Raw genomic sequence first — 22,493 nt, 5'->3', positions numbered from 1 at the left:
ACTTATTTAATTAGAAAAATAAGCTAGGAGAAATTCCTAAAGGAAGTTTATTGATATATCTGAATATTGCAATTCAATTCTTTTTTTTTTTTTTTGGTACTGGGGACTGAATCAAGGACTTGAGGGCTTTTATACTGAGTTATAGCCACACTCTTTTTTAAAAAAAAATTTTTTTTTTTGGATACAGGGTCTTGATAAGTTGCTGAGACTGGGCTCAAACCTGAAATCCATCTGTCTCAGCCTTCCAGAGAGCTGGGATTACACGCGTGCCCACACTTGGCTTCAGTTTTTACTTATGGTTATTTTAGAACTAAAAAAGCTTCTGGGTTTTGAGGGTCTGGCTCAGTTGTACAGCACTTGTCTACCATACTCAAGGCCCTGGATTTAATCACCAGTGCAGTAAAACCAAAACCAAACAAAACAAGAAAAGAATCATACCAGCATTTGGAACTCTCAGGGATACCCAAGTCTTCCATTGCTATGAATGAATGAATGAAGGCTTTAAAGTAAATACAACATATTGCTATGGTTTGAATCACGAACGGTACTCAAAGGCCCGCATGCATGTTAAAGGCCTAGTCCCCAGTCTGTGGTGCAAATAGGAGGTGGTAGAACTTTAGGAGGTGGGGCCTGGTGGAAAGAAGTCGAGTACGTGGAGGTTACCCTAAAAGGAAATCAGGACACCTGTCCCATCTTTCTTTGGCTCCTGGTCACGATAAGGTGAACAGGCCTTCTTCACCATGTGCTCCTACCACAATGTACTGCACTGTCACAGGCCCAAAGCATCAGGCCAAGTGACCACCAAGTGAAACCTTTGAAACTGTGAGGCAAAATAAAGCTTTCCCTTATTAAGTCGACCATTTCAGGTATTTTGTCACACTAACACAGTCCCAAAAGTACAGGTGCATTTACTAAGATGCTGAGCACATTTTCTGTCTAATATCTCATTAGGAAGACTTACTACAGCTCAAGGTCAACAGCTGTTTACTTTTCCTTATCCCTTTTCAAATTTCACTAGATTTTGTCTCTTTGAACCCTGCCCAATGGCAAGATTTTTAAATCTTACAACAAAAACTTTCAGGCAGCTGAATCAGATAGTACCACTTAATGAGGCAAGGCTTGCCAGAGTCCTAAAAACTAATAATTAGGGTCACAACTGAATATAAATTGTCACGTTATATCTTGAACCGTACGAAAATCCCAGTTTGAAAGAATAATAGCTTAAGAGGCAAACTCATGGGACTGTCTGTTACACAATATTGGAAAGAAAAGCAACTCATTATTTTAAAAACAAACGTTCTTCATTAGATTTTTATGAATCTTCATAACTACTTTCAATAGCAGAACTTGTAACCAGGTTTTCTAAACTTTGGCACTTTTGACATTTGGACTGGTAAACTTTTGTTGTGGTGGGCTGCCGTGTGCATTGTAGGATGGTTAGTAACATTTTTGACATCTAATTAAATGCCGTGCACACCTCCCTCCCTCTGATCAAAATACTGCCAAATGTGAGAGACAGAGGTTTGAGTAGAGGTGCATGAGAACTACCACTGTAAAAAAACAAAGATAATTCTATCCTACATTCTTGGAAGCACAAAATATACTGGTCCAAGACTCTATGGGTGCCTTTACAGAAAGACACAACAAACAGTTAAACTCAAGAAGGAAAAAGTGGAACTACATACCCACAATAATAGACCAATTCTAAGTGCAAAAATATAGAAAATAAGGCAGATACACATAAATGTTCATTATAAGAACTTCAAGTGTACAAATTATTTTACTGGGCTAAAACTCTGCTTAATACACTGTTATACAAAGTAGGTCAAATGGGCTGGGGATTTAGCTCAGCGGCAAAAGTGCCTGCCTGGCAAGCGCAAGGTCGTGAGTTCGGTTCCCGGTACTGGAGAAAAACCACACAAAAAAACAAAAAAACAAAAAAAACAAAGTAGGTCAATGGCTTGAATATGACATTACACCAAACACTCCAGTTTGGAAGGGCACACTGGCACACCCTATAGTTTCAGCTATTTGGGAGGCTGAGGCAGAACGATCAGTTGAGCTGAGGAGTTCAGGGCTAGCCTGGGCAACACAGACTCTGCCTCTAAAATAAGTAAATAAATAAAGATTGCTTTTTAAAACACAATAGCAAAGGAAGGACTAGATTAAATTATATCATACATACCTCCAAATTTAGCATTCACCATAACATACAAATGCTCTCGTGGATAGGCATTTAGGTCCCTGGACACAGCATGTAAACTAATGGTGGGGTATTCCAGTGAGAATCCTAATCCGGAACCATCTAACCAAGACAGGCGGCTGAAAAACATGTTTTAAGTAATTATTTTTAGAAATTAATCCTATTTTAATACCCCAAACTTTATAATGGTCCATGCTGGATGCTTTCATGCATGTGATAAATTAAAGCTTATGGTTTAGAAGTTTTCCTAAAACCAAATTTAGCAGCAGAAACCAAATTTGTTTATTTGATTATGATTTTTTCCTCTAGCTATAAATTCAAATCTGAAATCAAATTCTTCTAAGTTACCGGTGTATTTCTGTGGCTCTTATATACTCACCCCCTCTCCCACATACTAAGGATTGAACCCAGGGCTTTGTGCCAAGTGCTCTGCCACGGAACTATATACCCAGCCCTATGCTTATTCTTAGTTGGACCATCTAGAGGTTCAGGCCTCCTTTCAACTATTTTAGTCCCTAATTATCTCTTATTTCTAAACTGCACTTAAACTCGGTAAGTTAAGTTAGCACTTAACTTTATGTTAATGCTTGACAGCTGTATGTGACATCGTTTTATTTAACATTCTTCAAAAACATTAGCATAGTGATCAGCATGTAAGCACACAATAAATATCTGGTTATTACGAACTTTTCCACTAATCTTACAGTAAATGATATAGCCACAAAATGGCTGTACTGTTAATTACAATCACAAGTCAGAAAAGAATTACAGTATTCCCTTGAAAGACAAACTCTATGAAGATTTTCATTTACTCCTAGCTTTAAGCAAAAGCCACAGGTAAGCTAGATTTAGTTTTTCCTCAAAAGTGGTCAAACACAAATATTTTATTAGTATAACAAAGTAAACTACCACTAAAATTAGTGTGACTTTTGAATAGACTGCCTAATTTTTTGGTAATACTTCAAAAAACAGGAACGGCACTGTTTAGCCAGAAAAAAAAAAAAAAAAGGCAAAAAGATCCTGAAGAAACCACAAAAAACATTAATGTACCAAAGGTTAATGCAGTCCAGCAAGGTGGCACACATCTGCAATCCTGGCACTTCAGAGGCTGAGGCAGGAAGACTGCTGTGAGTTGGAGGCTAGCCTGGGCTACAGGGTGAGTCCAAGGCCAGTCTGGACTATTTGGCAAAACCTTGCCTCAAAAAAAAAAAAAAAAAAAAAGTTAATGAAAGTATAGTGGTTTTCTAGGGCTGGAAAGAAATATGGAATGATTGCTAATGGGCCCTGGTACCCTTTCGCGGCAATAAAACTATTCCAAAATGGACTGTGGTAATGATGGTAAAGCTCTGTAAATGGAATAAAAACCATTGTGTTGTACTTTTTAAATGGGTAAACTATGCTATGTGAGTTACTTCAATAAAGCTGTTATTTAAAAAAGAAGGATCTGGGGCTGGGGATTTAGCTCAGCGGCAAAGCGCCTGCCTGGCAAGCGCAAGGTCGTGAGTTCGGTTCCCGGTACAGGAGAAAAACCAAAAAAAACCCCAACAAATTAAAAAAAATAAAAAATAAAAAAGAAGGATCTGCTCAGTGGTAGAACACACTTAGTGCACATGAGGCCTGAGTTCAATTTCCAGCACCAAAAAATAAAATAAATAAAAAAGTTAGTAACACTTCTGTATTATTCTATTTTCTTTTTTTATTTTTTTTTTATTTTTTGGTTTTTTATTTTCCACAAGACTTTAACAAACCTGCTGTCTATTTTCTGTTTTTTTGTTTTGTTTTTTGTTTGTTTTTTTTTCCGGTACCGGGAACCAAACTCACGACCTTGCGCTTGCCAGGCAGGCGCTGTGCCGCTGAGCTAAATCCCCAGCCCCCTGCTGTCTATTTTCTAACCAAGAAAAAACGAAAGTATAATAAAAGAACCTGGGACTCTTTTGGCAAGGAACACAGAGGAGCAGTTTACAATCATTCCACATTCAGTGCATGGGGGTTGAACTTCATACCTCAGCCTCCCCTTGGAAATCAGGGTCCCTAATAAATCAATGTCCATGGTACAGTTCATGACCGGTTATCAAAAACATTTTATCAGAAGCCAAAGCAGAATTCAATCGTTAAATCATGGTGGTAACTGTACAACTCCATAAACATACTAAAACTTACTTAATCAATACTTTAAAAAATTTAAAAGCAAGAAAATACTGTCATTTGGAAAGATTTCCATCCAAAGGTTTATTTTAAAAAGACAATTGAAAATCAAAAGGTAAAGGGCTTTAAAACAAAAAATCCTAAAATGTATGAAGTGATAAAATGTCTAGAAATCATTTTCTAGACTGACTCCTCCCTACTGGTTCCAAAGAAACAGATTATGTAATTAAATTGTGTGCTGCGCTTGGCTTTCCAATCTGCTACTTGCCTTTTAATGTGGAGATGAAACACTGTTCACAGATCCCAAAATCATCCCACTAAAATAATCTCACTTTAAAGCAACTAGCTCCCTTTTAGTCTCCTCAAAAATCTCTTGGCATCATCAGAATATTTAAATTGTGGAATATTCCAGACTTCTATGTCCAAAATAATTTCAAATATCTAGAGCCACAAAATTTTTATGCCTCAGTTGGGAGGTGAAAAAAGAACACAGAACCAGTGCCTACCAAATTATGGCCTTTAGTTTAAAGGCCCATAATAACTGCTCTGAACGTCTTTACTGCAGACAGAATGCTGCCTCAGCATGGCATTCCTATGGTGCACTCACAATCCTACCGCTAGACATGGATTCCATAAATGCAATACTTACTTGATCATTAAGGTCTGCTTTCTTTAGCTTCTTTTCATATATTCTAAAAGAAAAGCCCTTAAAAACCAATATATGTGTATTTATACCCACTTCCAAAAAAAATACATCAAAAAAGGAAAAAACAAGAAGTAGAAAGCCAGTAAAGGTGGAGAGCAATGTTTTGCTAAACTTTAGCGGTTTCTTTATTCCTAGCATAGGGTAAAAAAGAGGACAATAAAATAAGAGAAGCCTTGAATGTGGGTTGGCTTATTTCATTTAAAATTAATCCTGGAATGAGATACCAAAAGGCCTTGTTTCTAAGTTTAAATTCTCTTTCTCTTTTTTTTTTTTTTTGGTGGTGGTGGTGGTGGTACTGATGATTGAACCCAGGGTCTCCTGTGTGCTAGGCAAATGCTCTATTAATGAGCTGAAACCCAGGTCTTTTTATTTTGAAACAGGATATTACTAAGTTGCCCAGACTGGCTTTGAACTTTTGATCCTCTTGCCTTAGCCTCCCACAACAGTCAGAAAAATGCACCATTATGCCAAGTTTAAATTATCTATTTTAAATTACCTTCTTGAGTAAAGTCAACTTCCTAAAAAACTAAGCACTGAGCAGGGCGTGGTGGGAGCCTGCAATCCCAGCATTTGGGAGGCTGAGGTAGGAGGACCATTGCACGTTTGAGACCAGCCTGGGCTACAAACTGAGCTCAAGGATAGCCTAATTGCATAGCAAGACCCTGTCTCAAAAAAGACACACACACAAAACCCTTCAAAAAACAACAACAAAAAAGCTCTGAATATAAACCTGAGAGTTCTACATCTCTAAATACAGATCCGAGAAGCTATGTACTTAAAACCAAATCTGACACTACTCCTCTTTGGCTGAAATCTTTAGCTTCTCCAAAGTTTTAAGTGTTACTATAGCCAAGCTCATTAAGCTCTTTCCTGCTCCACCTTTATTGCCTCTTTTCACTATTTCCCCTCACTGCCTCAGGCAAAAAACTGTTACACTAAGTATGTATGTACATGTACACGGTATGTGTCTATGTAAAATACACGTACGTATATTGGCACAGACTACTGGTTTTCATCCTTGCATCTGAGTGCCCTGTTCTGAACACTTCCCCCCAGTCCAATCCCATGAACCTGGCTGTTAATCATGTCATAATCTTCAGGAAGTCTTCCTAGTTTATTAAAATGCATGTTGGGTCGGGTGGCACACCCATCATTCTAGCACTTGAGAGGCTAAGGCAGGCGGATCACCATGAGTTCAAGGCCAGCCTGTATATACTATATAGGCCAGCCTATATAGTAAGCTCAAGTCTGAACTATATAGGGAGACCCATCTCAAAAAACCAAAACAAAACAACAAAAACTCATCATGATTGGAAATACTAGGTAGGAAAGAACAAAAAGGGAGAAGAGACCAATGAGGTGGGGCTAATAGTGAATAAAGAGGGACGACCAGAGATGTCAGGTACTGGTAAAATTATATTCTTAATCTGGAGGTTGGATATAGTTGGTTTAACTGTAATTCTTTAAACCACACATAAATAATGTGTATAATTTTTGCACATACATTTTACAAAAACTTTCCTCTTTTTGAGACAAGGCCCTGCTATGTAATTCAGGCTGGCCTTGAACTCACTGCATAACCAGGCTGGCCTACCACAGGAACTTGAAGCAACCCTACCTCAGCCTCCCAAGTGCTGGGATTACAGGCATGTACCACTATGCCCAACCCCAAAATTTTTTCTTAAAGAAACACATTGTTTCTTTAAGACATTTGTTAGGTTGTTGTGAGGGCTGCACTTGTCAACTTTTGGGGGGGGGGGTTCCTCAGTACTGGGAACCAAACTCATGACCTTGCGCTTGCCAGGCAGGCGCTGTGCCACTGAGCTAAATTCCCAGACCCTTGTACTTGTCAACTTGACTGGTTTGAAAGCTACCCAAGGGATTACTAAAGCACCCTATGGGTGTGTCTGGATGGAGACATAACCTTGAGGATTGTATCTGGTTGCTGGGTTCTGCCTCTCTGGCACTTTTCCCCTGAGCTTTGTTTCCCGGTCACCATGAGTGAGAAGCTTTGCTCCACCGTGTGCTTCTGCCACAGTGCTTCTGTCTTGAAGGCAGCCAACCACGGACTGAAACTTTTGAAACCACCAACCAAATAAACCATTTCCATCTTAAGTTGAGGATGCCAGAAAACTAACACAACTGCGCAAGGGCAAGGAATTATATCTGTGTGTCACCTGCACTACTATTCGCCCAAGATCTCTGAAGATCGTCTTATCAGTATTCAATGGATGGTTTTCAGATTTCAACTGCTCCTTCCTCTTCTTGAATCTCTTCTTTCACTACCCACCTCTTAAATCAGGTTATCTCCAAGGTTGTGTCCCTGGTCCTTTTGTATTGGGTTATCTAATCCACTCCCATGAGTATGTTAATACTCTAATGATTTCCAAATCTCTATCTTTAATGCTACCCCCCCCCCGAGATAAACACTCCTATGTGCAACCATTCCACACACTTCCAGAACAAATTCATTCATTACCTTTCCCTCCACCCTAAACTTGCTTTTGCTCCCATCAATATTTCCTATGTCAGTGACTAGCTAGGTGCCTAAGCTTTGCCCAGTGTCTAATCTTCCCTACACACCAAGGGGTCTTAACAATTTTTATGTTCTGGGCTCCGCAGTAGTTAGAATTTTGGCTCTGAACTATTAACTTCTTTGTGTCGTGCCTGTAAGTTATGTTGAAGATGGCAGAAGTCGGCTCTGTAAATTTAATAAGGTTACTACTTAGCTGACATTAAAATAGAGACCTTCTGGATTATCTGAGTGAACCCAACGTCATCACACGAGCTCTTAAAAGCTTGGGCTCGAACGCAGTAAATGAAGAAAATAGGCACTCTGAAGGACAAGGATAAATGTGTGATTGTTAGCCTGGAAGATGAAGAGAACTACGTGAAACGTAGGAATCTCTGTTCTCCAACGGCAGGATTACGGCATGCCTAACCGGCCGCGACAGTACCCAGTGCTCCACGCAGCCAACCAGGCAGGACCCCCCAACGCGGGTCAGGTCCCTGCGGACATGCTGCCTGTCTGCGTGGGGGCGCGAGTGCTCATTTCCGCACGTACACCTAAAGAAAAGCTACACTCCTAATCCAAACCTCGATCTCCTTCCACGATCTGCTCTAAATCTACATACCCCGCGCAGGCCAACACCTTCCTTCCAAATACACGATGAAGACTCACTCGGGATCTGAAACTCAAAATCTTAAAAGACGCTGGGGATGGAGCCCAGTGGCACAGCCCTTGCCCGGACCGCGCGAGGGTCTGGGTTCCATCCCCAGTACGCCAAACAAAACGAAGCGAAACTCTTGAAAACGTGACATCGATTGAAAGCAAAGCACGCGCCAGGCCTTCGTTAGACAGGCCAGTGGAAAGCTGAACCCGCGAGGGGAAACTGCGTCTGGAAAGGAGAAATAAAGGCTCCGAAGGAGGTGGCGCTGGAACACAGTCCTGCCCCCAGCAGAGGGGTCCTCGGAGCCACGCACAGCAGGCGCTCCCCCTGCCCAGCAGCCGCGAGTTCGTGTCTCGCCAGCTCTGCAGGACCGCGGGCACCGGCGAGGGAGGCGGGGCGCAGGCGGCCGGCGCCGCGGGGCAGGGACTCTACCTCTCGGAGATGTAAAGGGTGCCAGTCCCGAGGTCCTTCCCGTTCAGCACAGCCTCGGTATCTGGCTGCTGGTGCCGGAGCCCCTCGGCCGAACCCGGCGGCGGAAAACTTTTGAGGAAGCTCATTGCAGCTGGGAACCTCGAAACACAGGCTCGGAAGGAGCCGGGCCACACCAATCGCCGTTCGCTGCGGCCCGCCCCGGAAGCCGCGGCAAGCGCCCCGGAAGAACACCTTACTCTACGCAGGGAGTTGAACGCCGTCAACCATAGAGACGAGACACTCTAGGAAACCCGCTCGGAGGTTCCGGACGACCTAGCGACTTCGTCACGTGACAGTTCAGCTTCGCCCTCTTTCTGAGGCGAAAGGCAAGGCTAACGGAGGTTCGCGGGGTTGCCCCGGGCAAGGCTAACGGAGGTTCGCGGGGTTGCCCCAGGCGTCACAGCAAACCTGTGAAGGGGGAAGCACAAGAAATATTAGTGTCCCTTTTTCTACGAAAGCGGAAAAGGGCCTCAGACAACGAGTCCCTCGCCTGAGGATGCACCAGACGTAGAGGACCAGATTCATCTAGAGGTCAGAAGTCTCGCCTAGGTTCACGCTTCTCACCTGTTCCCGCCTCACGCGGCCAGTGCACAGGTCAGGTTCGCAAGCCACGCACCAGACAAGAGTCTAGGTCCTGACATCGGCCTAGGGCCCCAGCCACTTCTCCCCACCTGCCAGGCGGGCAGGAGCACAACGAGGTAACTAACGCGGGGCGGAGCGGGCAGGACAGTAAGGAAGGAGACAGGGCTCAAAGATTTGCAAAATAGTCGTGGTAGTAGCAGAAGTTAACCGAGTGTTATGTGCCACACACTGCGACACTCTTTACCAGGTTTTTGTTTTGTTTTGTTTTCTTTGCAGGGTCTCAATATGTAGTTCAGGCTCGCTTTCTTGCGATCCACCCGCCTCAGCCTCCCAAGTGCTGGGATTAGTGGCGTGCACCAACATGCCCCGCTTCTTCTCTATGACAAATAGTATATTCAAAAGTTTTCTGTTGCTACTATACACATGAGACGTGAGGCATTACAGCCAGTTTGGTCGTGAGAGATCTAGTAGAATTCAAGTTCCACTTGTTTGTAAGGTTATTTACAAGCGGTAGGTAGGACTGTTTGAGGCTGGATGGTGAGACATGTAAGGTAGTTTTATTTGTATTTTCTCAACAGTTTAGGGGAACATTAGATTTTTAGTTAACTTGGTTTACTTAATTTTATTTGTTTATTTATTTGGTATCAGGAGTCGAACTCAAGACCTTGCGTTTGCCAGGCAGGTGCTTGTGCTACTGAGCTATATCCCGGGCCCTAGCATTAGATTTTTAAACTGAATTAGTTTATTGATAGTGAGACTGTGGGAGGTTAAGAAGTTGTCCTAGGTCGGTGAGAAAGTGGCAGCTGAGAACAGAAAGATGGGGGAAAGATTCTAGAGCTATCTAAAACCCTTATAGTTTAGAGATAGGTTAAGAGGAATACGGTTTTGGAGATCAGGATAGGTGAAAAAGAGGTTAAGGATTCTTTCTGAAATTCCAGTTTAAGGGGCTGGGGATTTAGCTCAGCGGCACAGCGCCTGCCTGGCAAGCGCAAGGTCGTGAGTTCGGTTCCCGGTACCAGAAAAAAAACAAAATAAACAAATAAATGAAATTCCAGTTTAAGAGATTAAGTGGCTATCGCTCATTTCTCCAAGGTGGAGAACTCAGGAGGAAGGGGTTTTCAAAGTAGTTCACAAACCTAATTTAAGAAATGACCAGTTGGAGGCTTCCCATAAGACATTTATTTATGCGTGGCTTGCTGTGGCTAGTTTTACTCAGAAATGGAATCCCTCAATTACAGGGGAAAAACTGGCTAAAACCTGTCTAATAATTTCATATCAATCTGACTGAAGTTTTCAGTCATTGAAAAGTTTTCAAGTTTTTAGGATACTTTTTAAAAAGTGCCCAGTGGCTGTTAAATGCCCACTTTACAGATAAAATTGAAGATCAGAGAAATAAAATGGTTTGCTAAAGGCTACAAGTCAACAGCTAGAAATTAGATTCCTGCCTTTTTCTTCCAAGTCCAGCATTATCAGCCCGAGCTAGTTGGCAAAGTCCTGCCTTTTGGTAATGGTAAAAATTGTTTCCAATAAATCTATTCTTATCAGATTAGAGTGATTAGAATTAGTATTAGCACACATTCTAATAAGGTTCTATCATCATTAATCAAGTTCTTTCCCATTTGGACTCCAAATATAGAGCCAACATAGAGTAAAAGCTATTTAGTTGTTGAGGTCACAGTGCAATTACATCTCCCTAACAAGTAACAACACCAAAAAGCAGACAGACACTGAACAAAAAAACGTGAAACAATTGCAGGGAGAAGGGGAGGAGTAACTCCACTACTGCAAGTTTCTGGTTTCTTTAACAGTTATCCCTAATGATGGGGTTCAATTATTATGTTTCCAAGAAGCCTGCTGATTTCCTGGAGTGTCCCCTAGGGTTTGTGATATTTGAGTGAGAATTTTCAAATACAATTTAACATTTCTGTAGTCTGTTTAAATACTGGTAGTTAAGCAAGGAATCATTGGGAGACTGAACCAATGACAGTGCCAAACTTTTTATTTCATTGATGGGGAGAACTCTGTATTGGAAAAAGTGAATATAGAACAGATCAGAGACACGGACAATTGAAATGTGAAAGACCCAAAGGAGGCAATAGGAAAGCTACCAGATCAAGGGTACAGTCGGCCAGGTTGCTGTAAAAAGAGCAGATACCTTCTTGGAGACAGGCTAGGGAGAGGGATGGATGCTTGATACATGGATACAATGGCATGGAAATGGGCCAGAGTAATTGTATGAGAGTTACCAGCAACCTGTACCATGAACCAGTAGGTTCCTAACTTTTCACGGGGGTATGACTTTATGTGCTAAACTAATGTTACATATACATCACACCTAAGGGTGTTTCTCATGCCGAGTGTGGTGGCACACACCTGTAATCCCAGCACTTTGGGATGCTGAGCCAGGAAGATCACAAGTTTTAAGTCCAGCATGGGCAATTTAGAGACTTAAGAGACCCTGTCTCAAAATTAAGAATGGCCTGCAGATGTAGTTCACTGCAGAAACCCTGGTTCAATCCTACATTACAAGGGACAAAAAGTGTTCTCTTTGACTTTCATTTAGACTCTTTATGATCTTAACAAGCAGAATCGCTTGAGAATTAAAATTACACAAGCATTTGTCTCATCTAGAGGGTCCCAGCATTTAATTTCATTAGAATATTTTTATTATTTCTAGTTCCAGCTCTGCTAAATGATCACCATGTAGTTACACCAATTCTGTTTTTGAAAGAACTTGGTTCATCCTCTGGTCTCACTCTATGATACACAGGTTCACAACCATGTTCCAGGACCCACTGTCAACTCCAGAAATAGCTTTGAACTCTCTCTGGAGGCTGCTACGGTCCTCTTACCTTTGGCTTTCAGCACAACATGGTACCTCCATTTCACTGCTTCTTTTTAAGTGAAACTTTGAAATAAATTGAGAATCATTATAATTGGCCATTTTCCTGGTGGTGTAGACCAGCTTTTAGTCTATTAAATGAAATTTTTTTTTTTTTGGTTTTTTCTCCGGTACCGGGAACCGAACTCACGACCTTGCGCTTGCCAGGCAGGCGCTTTTGCCGCTGAGCTAAATCCCCAGCCCCTATTAAATGAAATTTTGATTGAAAGCTCTTAAAAAGTATTTTCAATCAGAATTGCAAATAGTGGTGAATTTTGCTAGTTGATAAACAATTGAGTCCAGTTTGAAAATTACTGTATTCCAAGAGTAAGGGAAAATGGTCAAGTTAGAATTTGTTGATGAGAATCATGTTCAGTGTTGGAAGGCCTATTACTCATCTGGTCTCATCCTTTTGAATGTGTTGATGTTATACACCTGCTGAATGGTATGCAGGTCAGGCTATATCCAAACATTCTCTACTTGGAAGAATTTAGAACCAAAGTTGCTTATTACAAGTTGTTTTTTAAGTAAGAGAATGTTATTTTTTCCCCTAGAAAGAACTGAACACTTTTACTCTATAGCTGCTGCCCTCTAGTCTAGTCTGTGCTCCCATAGGACCATGAAGAACAAGGCCATGGCCCTCTTAAATGTCAACTCTCCAGCATCTAATGATAGAAACCAAGAATAGTTTTCCTTTGTTTGTCTGCCTAGTGGGCAAAGAGTCTTAAACATTATTTTGGAGAAATTGATGCACTTCACTTTCTAGATAGTGAAAGAAGAATCTATACCTGAGTGGCATAAATATATTTTAACCTTTGTGAACCAGTTATAGAAAATTCTTAGCTTTCTACATGACACAAAAATTAAAATAAACTAAGCTTGCAAACACATGCTAAGTACATCAAATTATTTAAATTTTTTATTATGACAATTGACATATATTAAGTGAAAGAAATGACAGTATTATAATAAAACATTTTGAAAGAAAAAGTTACACAATTAGGCCAATAGCTATAAAATGGCCTTAGGCCTGGCATATAACACTAAAAATTCTGATCAGACTGTAGTGAGACATTGAACATTTCATTAACAAAAATATTGGCACCAGCCACAACATATTTTGGTTGTCACAAGTAATATTATCTTTAAACAACTATGCACTGCAATTCTAACACACTAGGTGTACTGCAATTTTAACACACTAGGTGTTCATACACTGCAATTTACTCCTGAAGCTTTAAGCAATCAGGAATTTCCATACTTTTTATGCACAAAATTTATGTTATCAGAATCATGTTTCCAGTTTTCAGTTATTTTCCCCCCTCACATGCAGTACATTATTATGTGACAGAGAGCACTCCAGCTTCTATTTGACTAACAGCATGGTCCTGATTACTTCCAAGTTAGTTTGATGCTACTCTTGGAGTTGCACTTTAGTTCTCAGCTAGAAACAAAATTCTGAGACCCTATTCCAGGAATAAGTTTTCTTATGCATAGGAAAATAAAGCATTTTGTTAAGCATGTCTAAAACTCCAAGAGGTGTTCTAATCAAATCCTTCATGGATCCCATTTATTACTTTCAAATCAAAGTGAAATTCTAAAATAGACAATTTACAAATTCTCATCTGGAATTTGTATTCTTCAAGTGGAAATTTATGGTCCTCAGGCTTCTGTATGGGTGAAGATAGCAAAGAAATTGACTTCCCATACTAGCAGACAGTAGATGAAGATAGCTTAGAAATTATGACACTTAGATGATTTTCTTTACAAGAACACACTTGTACTACAAAGAAATAAGAACGAGGAAATTATCAGATGGAAAAAATTACTGACATTTTAAAAAGGTGTAACATGGTAAAATGTGCCATGTGATAAAGGCTGCTAAAATCAGCAATTTCACGAGATTTCAAAAATACCTATCAAATAAGGAATTGGAATTTGAAACTGACTTCCCTTCTTGACATGTTTCATCAAATATTCATTCCTGTGGAATTAAATCTACTGAATAACCGAGTGAGCAGTTCTAGCTTTTCCTTCTTTTACACACAGAAAAGAAACCAGGCCCTGACCCACCCCTAACCCATCTTAGCACAGGATACCTTTCAAAGTGTACAGAAAATCTCCTGGCAGTTTTGGGTAAGCTACTATTCAAGAACTGTGATCAAGAAGCTACTCTGATAAGAGAACACCAGACCAACATTAAGAATACCCTAGTTAGGCATCACAAAAATCATGCACTGAAAGAATATGCTGTTAACTGTCAAATTTGGGCTACTATAGCTGTTCTGATCCTGAAAATCCACTTACACTAATACAAACTCAGTCTGTGTGTATAGGTATGTGTCTACATGAGTGTGTGGGTATAATTTTCATGCAATGATTTTAAAGCTTTGGAGACAGGTTTTAGTCTAATTTCAAGGCCTGTCCATATAACAATATTGTCATGCACCAAAACTCTACTAAAGTTCAGTAGAATGAAAAACCATGGCACAGATTGATAAACAATTTTAGGTTTAATTACATAATGCACCTGTAGATGTTCTAGCATAAACACAATTGTAAAAATCTACATCCTATTTTAGGGTATAGTCCCACCTCCCATCCCTTAAAAGCTGTACAGTTATAAAAAAATGTGACTCAAGCAAAATAAACTTTTTTTCTTTTCTTTTCTTTTTTTCAACATACAAAATAAGTTAAACTATTAAGAAGGTTTTGAGCCATTAAGTTCCCCAATGACCGTGTTCTGGCTGTCAGTAAGCACGTCATGCAGGCTCCTGGTCTATGACCAGAACTCAATAAATACAGATCAAACAAAACCTCAAAACACTTAAATTAGATCTTCAGAAACTGATGAAAGTCAAGAAAATATATAATTGGAGTTAACAATTCCACTCTTAACTTTACATAATCCAGTGGCAAAAAGAATAAAGCAGATTATTCAGTCCTAGGCATATTTTCTTGTCTGTTTTGGCAAAAAAATCACAAGTGTAATTCCTGTGAAAACGTTTTCTTCTCATAGTGTCTAAAGATTTTAATGAATTTCTCCCCATGTAATGATTTGTCATGCCCTCTCATGTGACTTATATATAAGATAGATACCTTAGAGTCATTAAGATAAAAATAACATCTTCATTAATTGAAACCTCTACAGTGTGCCACAATTGGATTTACAGCTTTTCCCAGAGCAAATTGGTATAAATATGAAATTTTTAAAATATTGACCTCACATTGCTAATACGAGAGGGGAAAAAATCCACTAAGGTGACCATGACATTATTCTAATAAACTTCTGAAAAGGTCTACATGAATAAAAAAGTTTAGTGTACAATCTGAAGTGGTTGTAAGACAAACTATTTTAGAATGTATGTTTACTTGGGAATGATTCTTCAGTGTTACAATTACTGAGCAATTCTTGGCACTCAAAAAACATTAAATTATTGGAGTGAAATATTATGAAAATGTATGTGCCATAAGCAAACAAATAACACAACCCAGTTTAAACATATTGACAGCAAAAGGCCTTGTCTTTCAGAATTAGTAGGAAAATAATGAAGAAAAAAAAAATCAGTTCACTTGCTTCTTCCAAGTAGGTTTACAGATACACACTGGAAATGGTGGATAAAACAGGAATGGACTGTATCCTATGAGTTTAATAATTAATCATATTAAACAGAATGAGGACCAGATAGGTTACAGCAGTTATGTAGTTTTGGCATTCTCTGCATCTTGGAGAACCAGGAATATATTTTGAGAATGTCAAACCAACAAGAAAAACTATTTTACTCTAGATTTTCTGTAATTAAATGATATTCATAATTTCTTATCAGTTGCAATTATTTGCCTTATTTCTTTTTATAAGAAATTACTGAAGGATTATTTCTAATTTCTAATATATATACACATATATATGTATACACACACACACACACACACACACACATATTCCATTTGCAAAAAGATTTGGGTTTTGGAATATTTGTCCAAAAGCTGTGAGGCAACATCATGAATTAAAGACCTATTCCACTGTGTTGGTAAAGAATGGAGTTCACAACTTTTTCTGAGTATTAAAGTTGTACATTCATTAGGTTCTTTAAAGTTGTATGGAGAACAAACTAAGTGAATGGTTAATATCTCTGATGCCCATCAACAGGAAGATAAATACGAATTCCTTTTTATAAATGAAATTCCCACTTAAAAAATAACTTACATTTTATTTTAAACCTTGATTTAAACAAGTAATGTCCACATTTTTCTTAATATATGCACTTTGCTTAAGTATAGGATGGATTGTAGCAACCAAAGTGAAACTTGGATAGTAATATTCTTTACTTTTTTAATTTTTAAAGTAATATTCTTTGAAATTAATTTGTTAAAAAAAGTCTTTTATTTCCAACAACTTCATTAGCATTCAAAATCTTTGGTTCTTCGGCAGATTTCTTTTTTAAAAAAGATTACCAGTAGACATGAGTTTATTCTAAATGAAACTCTTTATTTATTGAATCTTTAACTTTGACCAATTAGAAAAGGATGCCAAAGAAAACCAACCTCAGTATTCTTGAAAATGTCTGGTGTTACTTTGCAGAGTAATGTAGTAACAACGAAAAATGTTTTACACTAAACACTATCATCAACACAAATGTACAGAACCAGTCTGAGTCCTTCTCATGTAATATTTCAATTCAAAGCTTTTTGAATCGTGAAAGTTTGGCTAATTATCAGATCTCTGAGAAACTGCAGACTAAACTCTCTGAATACTAAACTACATCTCCCCTTAATATATTTGCTGTAGACTAGAGTTTGATATTGGGAGCCCACCTTTATTTTTAAAAAAAGCTTATATTATTAAAGGGATCTATTCTATAGAAACTATTGTGAATCTGAATCCATACTAGTGCCTTAACAAGGATCCAAGATGGTCTATATTCTACATAATTACTGCTTTCCTTTATTCTTCTAATGAATGTATTTTGTCTTTGGGTATAGAACATTTTTTCTAATTTTTTAATTTAACATTAACAAACTTCTTCAGAATAGCTATATCTGAGGGATTATAGACTCTGTGGAACTGAATCTAACCACTAACCAGGTCTGGGGACTTAGCTTATTGGTAGAGTGCTTGCCTAGCATGCATGTTTCCCACCACCACCACCACAAAAAAAAAAAAAAAAAAAAAAAAAAGAGGCAGCAGAACTGTATCTATCTGCATAGTGCGTTAATTAGCTTCCTGAATTAGATTCTTGGTAGGTGAACCATAGTTGATAAAACACTTAAGGTTTGGTAAGTTTCAGGCAGCACGAGTGGTTTCATAACCCATGTCAGTGGACATTTGCCAAATGGAATACTCAGTCTTTACTATAAAAATTACCTGGAACTTTCTAGAGCAGAAGGGTAAAAAGAACTCCTTACATCATGTTAAGCATCCTGTTAAATTACCTACTCATTTAATATTAGTGATCACCTGCTTAACTAAGGAGAATTAATAGGTAGAAGCAGGAGCTGATGTGTCCAGAGGTAGAGACAGGGCACAGAGTTTCTACATCATAGTGGCTTTACCCGGTTGCAGGGCTAAAACAGTAGAGGCAGACTGTGGGGCAGGAAAGGCCACTCGTACATTCAAACCACTTACCTTACGCTGTGTAGTAGGAATCCTTTTGCCTGCCTGTTTTAGATACTTTAAAAGGTTTAAAATTCTTAGCTGACTTTCAAATAAATAAAACAAACCAAGCTAGAAAGGACTATTCGTAAGTGAATATGGCTGCACTTTAGCCCTGCTTCACCGTCTTTAAATGTAAGCACTTCCCTCCCGTCCAGTGGAATATTGTCTCAAAATAAAAATCACAAGTTACTTGGAACCACATGCTATTATTGCATCCTATTTTAGGTTGCTTTCATTATTTTATTTTTTTATACAGATACATAAACAGCTAGAATCAAAGCAAAAATGTTAATGGGCAGGTGCTACAGAACTAAAGTGAAATGAAAAACAACAGCTATAAACTTTCAAGGCCAACAGGTAAGACTTAAGGGTAACACTTGCTGAGGATGAAAAAGTAGGGACACAGACTTTGGAGAGGTATATGCAAGTCTAATGCCAGCTTTACAATAATAAGAGAAGTGCCTTAGTATACATTGACTAGCACATACAATGCTTAATTTGGAAAGAAAAACGAATAAAATTCCTTGGGCCAGCAGCAGATACAGTGTGTCCATTGCCGGCAACAGACACAACACTGGGACAGAAAAACCCAAATCCCAGCACAATAGTACTCACAGAAGTCATGGGTGAAGGTTTCAGAATGTGACAGGAAAGGATTAACCACAAGTGCTATACTCTATACAACGTTATGGCTCTGCTTGAAATTTTACAGCTGTAACAGAAACTAAAAGTTCATATTTTAGTGTCCATCATGTTAAATATTTAGTTACAAACCACCTTTTCTTGAAAGGGCTTACCTTTCTTTAAAGTGTTGAGATGTTTAAAATGGATGTCATGCTTAATTAAGTATACTGGTGGTTCTCATTCAACTCTATGTTGCTTGTGTGATTATTAATGAATTTTAATAGAAGACTAATGACCTAAGGCCAAAACTACATTCGGACCCTGCTAATATATCCAGGCAGATAGGAAATTCAACACACATACACACACGCAGGCACGCATACACATACACACATGCTAAAACTCAAACTAAAAACCTCCCAAAGGAACTGCTTTGTTTGTAGACTTCAATTTGAAGTAGATACTAAGGGCAAGAATAGACCAGTTAAAATTCACCTGAAAATCCCTTCCCAGTCTTCAAATGTGCTAAAATACCACTGACAGCTTAGCATCTCTTCATGTATGTTACATATAGATATAATTCTTGAAAGTGAATTTCAGATATTTAAAAACAAGTGGCCAGAAGACAAGAGTTATACTATTGGCAATGTTGATAGTCCATGTAGGTATTAAGAAAGACCACATTTATTTCACTAATTCCTCATCAGACATAGTATATAAAGGCCACATTTTACCACTTCATAAAGCTATTTTTAAAAACTTCGTTGCTAGCACAATCTGGTTGTCAAAGCTTCATTATTGATTTTACTGTTCAAATGCTTTTCATATGATTTTGTGAACAAGAAACTCCACTATAACAGAAACCTAGGTTGAAGTTTTTTTATGATGGTAGGTTCACGGTCTCTTCCTTTTATTTAAAGTGTGGTAACTCCAATAGTAAAACAAGTTGATTTCACCAAGGCTATTACTAAGTGACTTATGTAGGATGTTATCTACAATTCTCAAGGAGGCAACAGTTCAGACTTGAGCTTTTAAATGGTCTGTTAATCATCATCTATGCCATGACTGTTTAAATATAATATATATTTAATATGAAAAGCTACAGCACAAGTGCTTTCTCCCACCCCTAAATTCTGTTTTTGGCCCTCACATATATGGAATGCATTCTTATCCACCCTTTTCACAAAGTCAGGAGAGCTCAGGAAATATAAAGTCAAAAATATACAAATCTTTGTTGTTATTATAATAAGATTTTTTTCCATGAATGAAATTACTAAGGACCATGAACTTGGAAAAAGAAAATCAAAAGGAATTTACAATTATTTATCTTCAAAGTTCAAAACTGGTCACTTCACAGAAAGACTTCAGGGCTTGTTGAATTTTTTCTTCTAAAAAGTCATTCTGCAGTGGAGTTTTCTAGGAAAAATTAAACAGCTTTTAATAACTGGCCCGCTGGTGTGAGAGCTACCGTGGAATAAATTAGCACAAAAATGGAAAAAAAAAGTCTTATAACTGTTCACTGTTACAGACATAATCAACAAGGTCAGTTACTCTCAAAAGCTCATCTTCTTCCTCTTCTGGTGCCCCTGCCTCCTGCCCACTTGTCCCATTGGAGGCAAGGCTTGCACTGGCTGTGCTGTTGTCCTTAGGGGTCTGAGGCTTCTCAGGTGGCTTGCCAATCAAGTTCTCAATGGCTTTGCCAGGGCTCTGTCCGTTAGTAGAAGGTAAATCCACTAAGCTGTAGTCCAAAGGGCTCCCCACTTTGCCAACATTTTCAAAGTCCTCTTCCTCATCACTTTCTATCCGATAGGGCTTCTTGGTGCTCTCTTGCTCAGAGGGCAAGACCCTGGGCTGGCTGTCATGGGTATGCTGATCTGCATCTCCATGAGTATTGTCACAGCTCTCCTCGTCTGTTTCAATTCGGTGCAGCCGTTTTCGGGATGGTTTGCCTTCTTCTTCCTCCTCGTCTGCTTCTGAATATTCATCTGAGCTTCGGCCTCGCTTTCGAACTGACCGCTTCGATTCTTTAGCTAGCTCATCATCTTCAGAGTTCTTCGATGCGTAGCTCTCTAGAATAAACAGCACATTTAAGCTACTGGCACAGTTAACCACAAATAGATTTAAAGACTCCTTTCTTACCTCTTTTCATTGCATGTCCTGCTTTTATCTTATGTCTCTCATATTTAAATATTTCCCTTTAATAACTGGACTGATTCCTCTCAGTAACATAATAATAGCTAATTTGATTTATAGTGTACTTTACCTGTGCTTTTTGGAACAAGCAGATTTTCTGGGGAAGAAATCTGATGACCCCTGAATTAAATGAAGATAAGGTGATCACACAAACTAGGAAACTACTATCAGGGCAATATAAACTAGGCTTACAATCACGGAATCACATAAACATACTTATAAGGAAAGATTTGTACTGGGCACACGACTCTGCACATCTAAAACACCGTGGAACTCATGTTATTGAATGCCCGTGGAACTCTTGTGAATATCTTCTCTCCTTTATCTATACTTAGATCATAAGTGATCCCACCTGGTCTCATGCCTTTGCAAACCCATTTATTACTAATGACTCTTACTTATTTTAGGCAATCACTAAATTCTAGACTCCATATAAAACTTCCTCCTCAACATCTATATTTAAATAGAGTAACAGGCATCTCAAACCTAATGTGAGTAAAACTGAGCTCCAAAACTTCTCCCTTAAGCCTGAGGTATTATGGTCTCCACCATCTTAGTTTTGGACTATTCTATTATTACAAGTATTCATTAAATTATGATTTCTTTCTCTTCTAACCCATACATAAATCCTTTTGGACTGCCTTTAAAATACCTATAATTTGTCAACTTTTCACCCCTCTACTGCTACTGCCTAAGTCTTGCTCAGTATCATCTCTCACCTGGACCAGTTCAGTTCCTAACTGGTCTCTAAGCTTCAGCCCCCTTCAATTTATTCATAAAACAAGTTTCACAACAAATTAAAACCTAACTTGGATTATTTCACTCATTTGTTCATGATCCTCTAATTAGTGCACCTCTCACTCAGAATAAAATCCAGCCTATGCAGTGTTTTACTCTGCGCTATCCAGTACGATAGACACTAGTCACATAATTATCTTAAATTTAAAGCAAACAAATACTCAGTTCATAGTCACACTAGCCATACTTCAAATGATCAATAGCCACATGAGACTAATGCTTATGTATTGATCAGCATAGATACAGAATGTTCCCATCATTGCAAAAATTCAATTAGACTGTGCTGCTCTTCATCAGAAGTTACAAATTTCTTTTTTCTGTAAAAAGTAGGCTCTATGATCTGTGACAGATTTTCTCCACTTAAGATGGTCATGGCCATCTTTCAAAAAAATTTGATTTGTAAAAGGTTTGTGCAAACAAGAGGGCTGTAGTTTGCTGACTTGTTCTCTACTGTTGGGCACCAAGTGATCTCTGCTGCTGCTTCCCCTCATTTAGCTCTAACAACCTTGGATCCTCTTCTGTTCCCTAAAAGTGCCAGCCACAAAATTGCCTCAAGACCTTCACATTTATTTTATCTGTCATTATCACTTGGGGGAATGAACTAAGGCCTTCACACTAAACTGCATCCTTAGCCCTTTTAAAAAATTTTTCCGACAGAGTATTTCTCAGTAGGTCACTAACCTGCCCAAGTGAGACTCAAACTCTCAATTCTGCCTCAGCCTTCCAGAGTGCTGGGATTATATCTGTATACGAGTATGCCCAGCCAGTATTACTCAATTACTCTCTTCTTCCCCTACTAAAAAGTAAGTTACATGAAGCTTAGTTTTGTCCTCTATTAAATTCTTAGTGCTATTAAGGCCTGCTTCAATAAAGACTGTATTGGGAGGGAGGGCCCCCAGCGCACGGGGAGCCTCGAGCGGGGAGCGCCGGTCTTTGGACCGGCGGCTCACTCCCGGCCTCATAGTTCCCCGGAAGGAGGGCTTCCGGCGCACAGGGAGCCTCGGGCAGGGAGCGCTGGTCTTCCGGCTGGCTAGCTTCCTGCCTCACAGGCTCCCAGAGGGAGG

At 39.1% G+C, this 22,493-nt stretch overlaps 2 protein-coding genes across 4 annotated transcripts in view; both read right to left on the bottom strand.

Annotated features, from left to right (window-relative positions):
• Clns1a (chloride channel, nucleotide-sensitive, 1A) overlaps window positions 1–8,880 on the bottom strand; it is a 19,542-nt gene extending 10,662 nt beyond the window's left edge. For both annotated transcript variants that reach the window (XM_013511809.1, XM_005379834.2), the window contains exons 1-2: window positions 8,657–8,880; window positions 2,186–2,322 (exon numbers count right to left, since the gene is read on the bottom strand). In XM_013511809.1, the coding sequence (XP_013367263.1) occupies window positions 2,186–2,322; window positions 8,657–8,781 (262 nt within the window). In that variant the 5' untranslated portion in view covers window positions 8,782–8,880. The remainder of the gene's footprint in view (window positions 1–2,185; window positions 2,323–8,656) is intronic.
• Window positions 8,881–16,626: 7,746 nt separating this feature from the next.
• The window catches only part of Rsf1 (remodeling and spacing factor 1), a 127,351-nt gene continuing 121,484 nt past the window's right edge, over window positions 16,627–22,493 (bottom strand). For both annotated transcript variants that reach the window (XM_005379827.2, XM_013511807.1), the window contains exon 16: window positions 16,627–20,507. In XM_005379827.2, coding sequence (XP_005379884.1) covers window positions 19,945–20,507 — 563 coding nt within the window. In that variant the 3' untranslated portion in view covers window positions 16,627–19,944. The remainder of the gene's footprint in view (window positions 20,508–22,493) is intronic.

The sequence above is a fragment of the Chinchilla lanigera genome, unplaced genomic scaffold, assembly GCF_000276665.1.
Source record: "Chinchilla lanigera isolate Chin_1 unplaced genomic scaffold, ChiLan1.0 scaffold00013, whole genome shotgun sequence".
Taxonomy (NCBI): Eukaryota; Metazoa; Chordata; class Mammalia; order Rodentia; family Chinchillidae; genus Chinchilla; species Chinchilla lanigera.
Note: the sequence above shows the minus strand (reverse complement) of the source record. Positions and strands in the feature narration are given on the sequence as shown.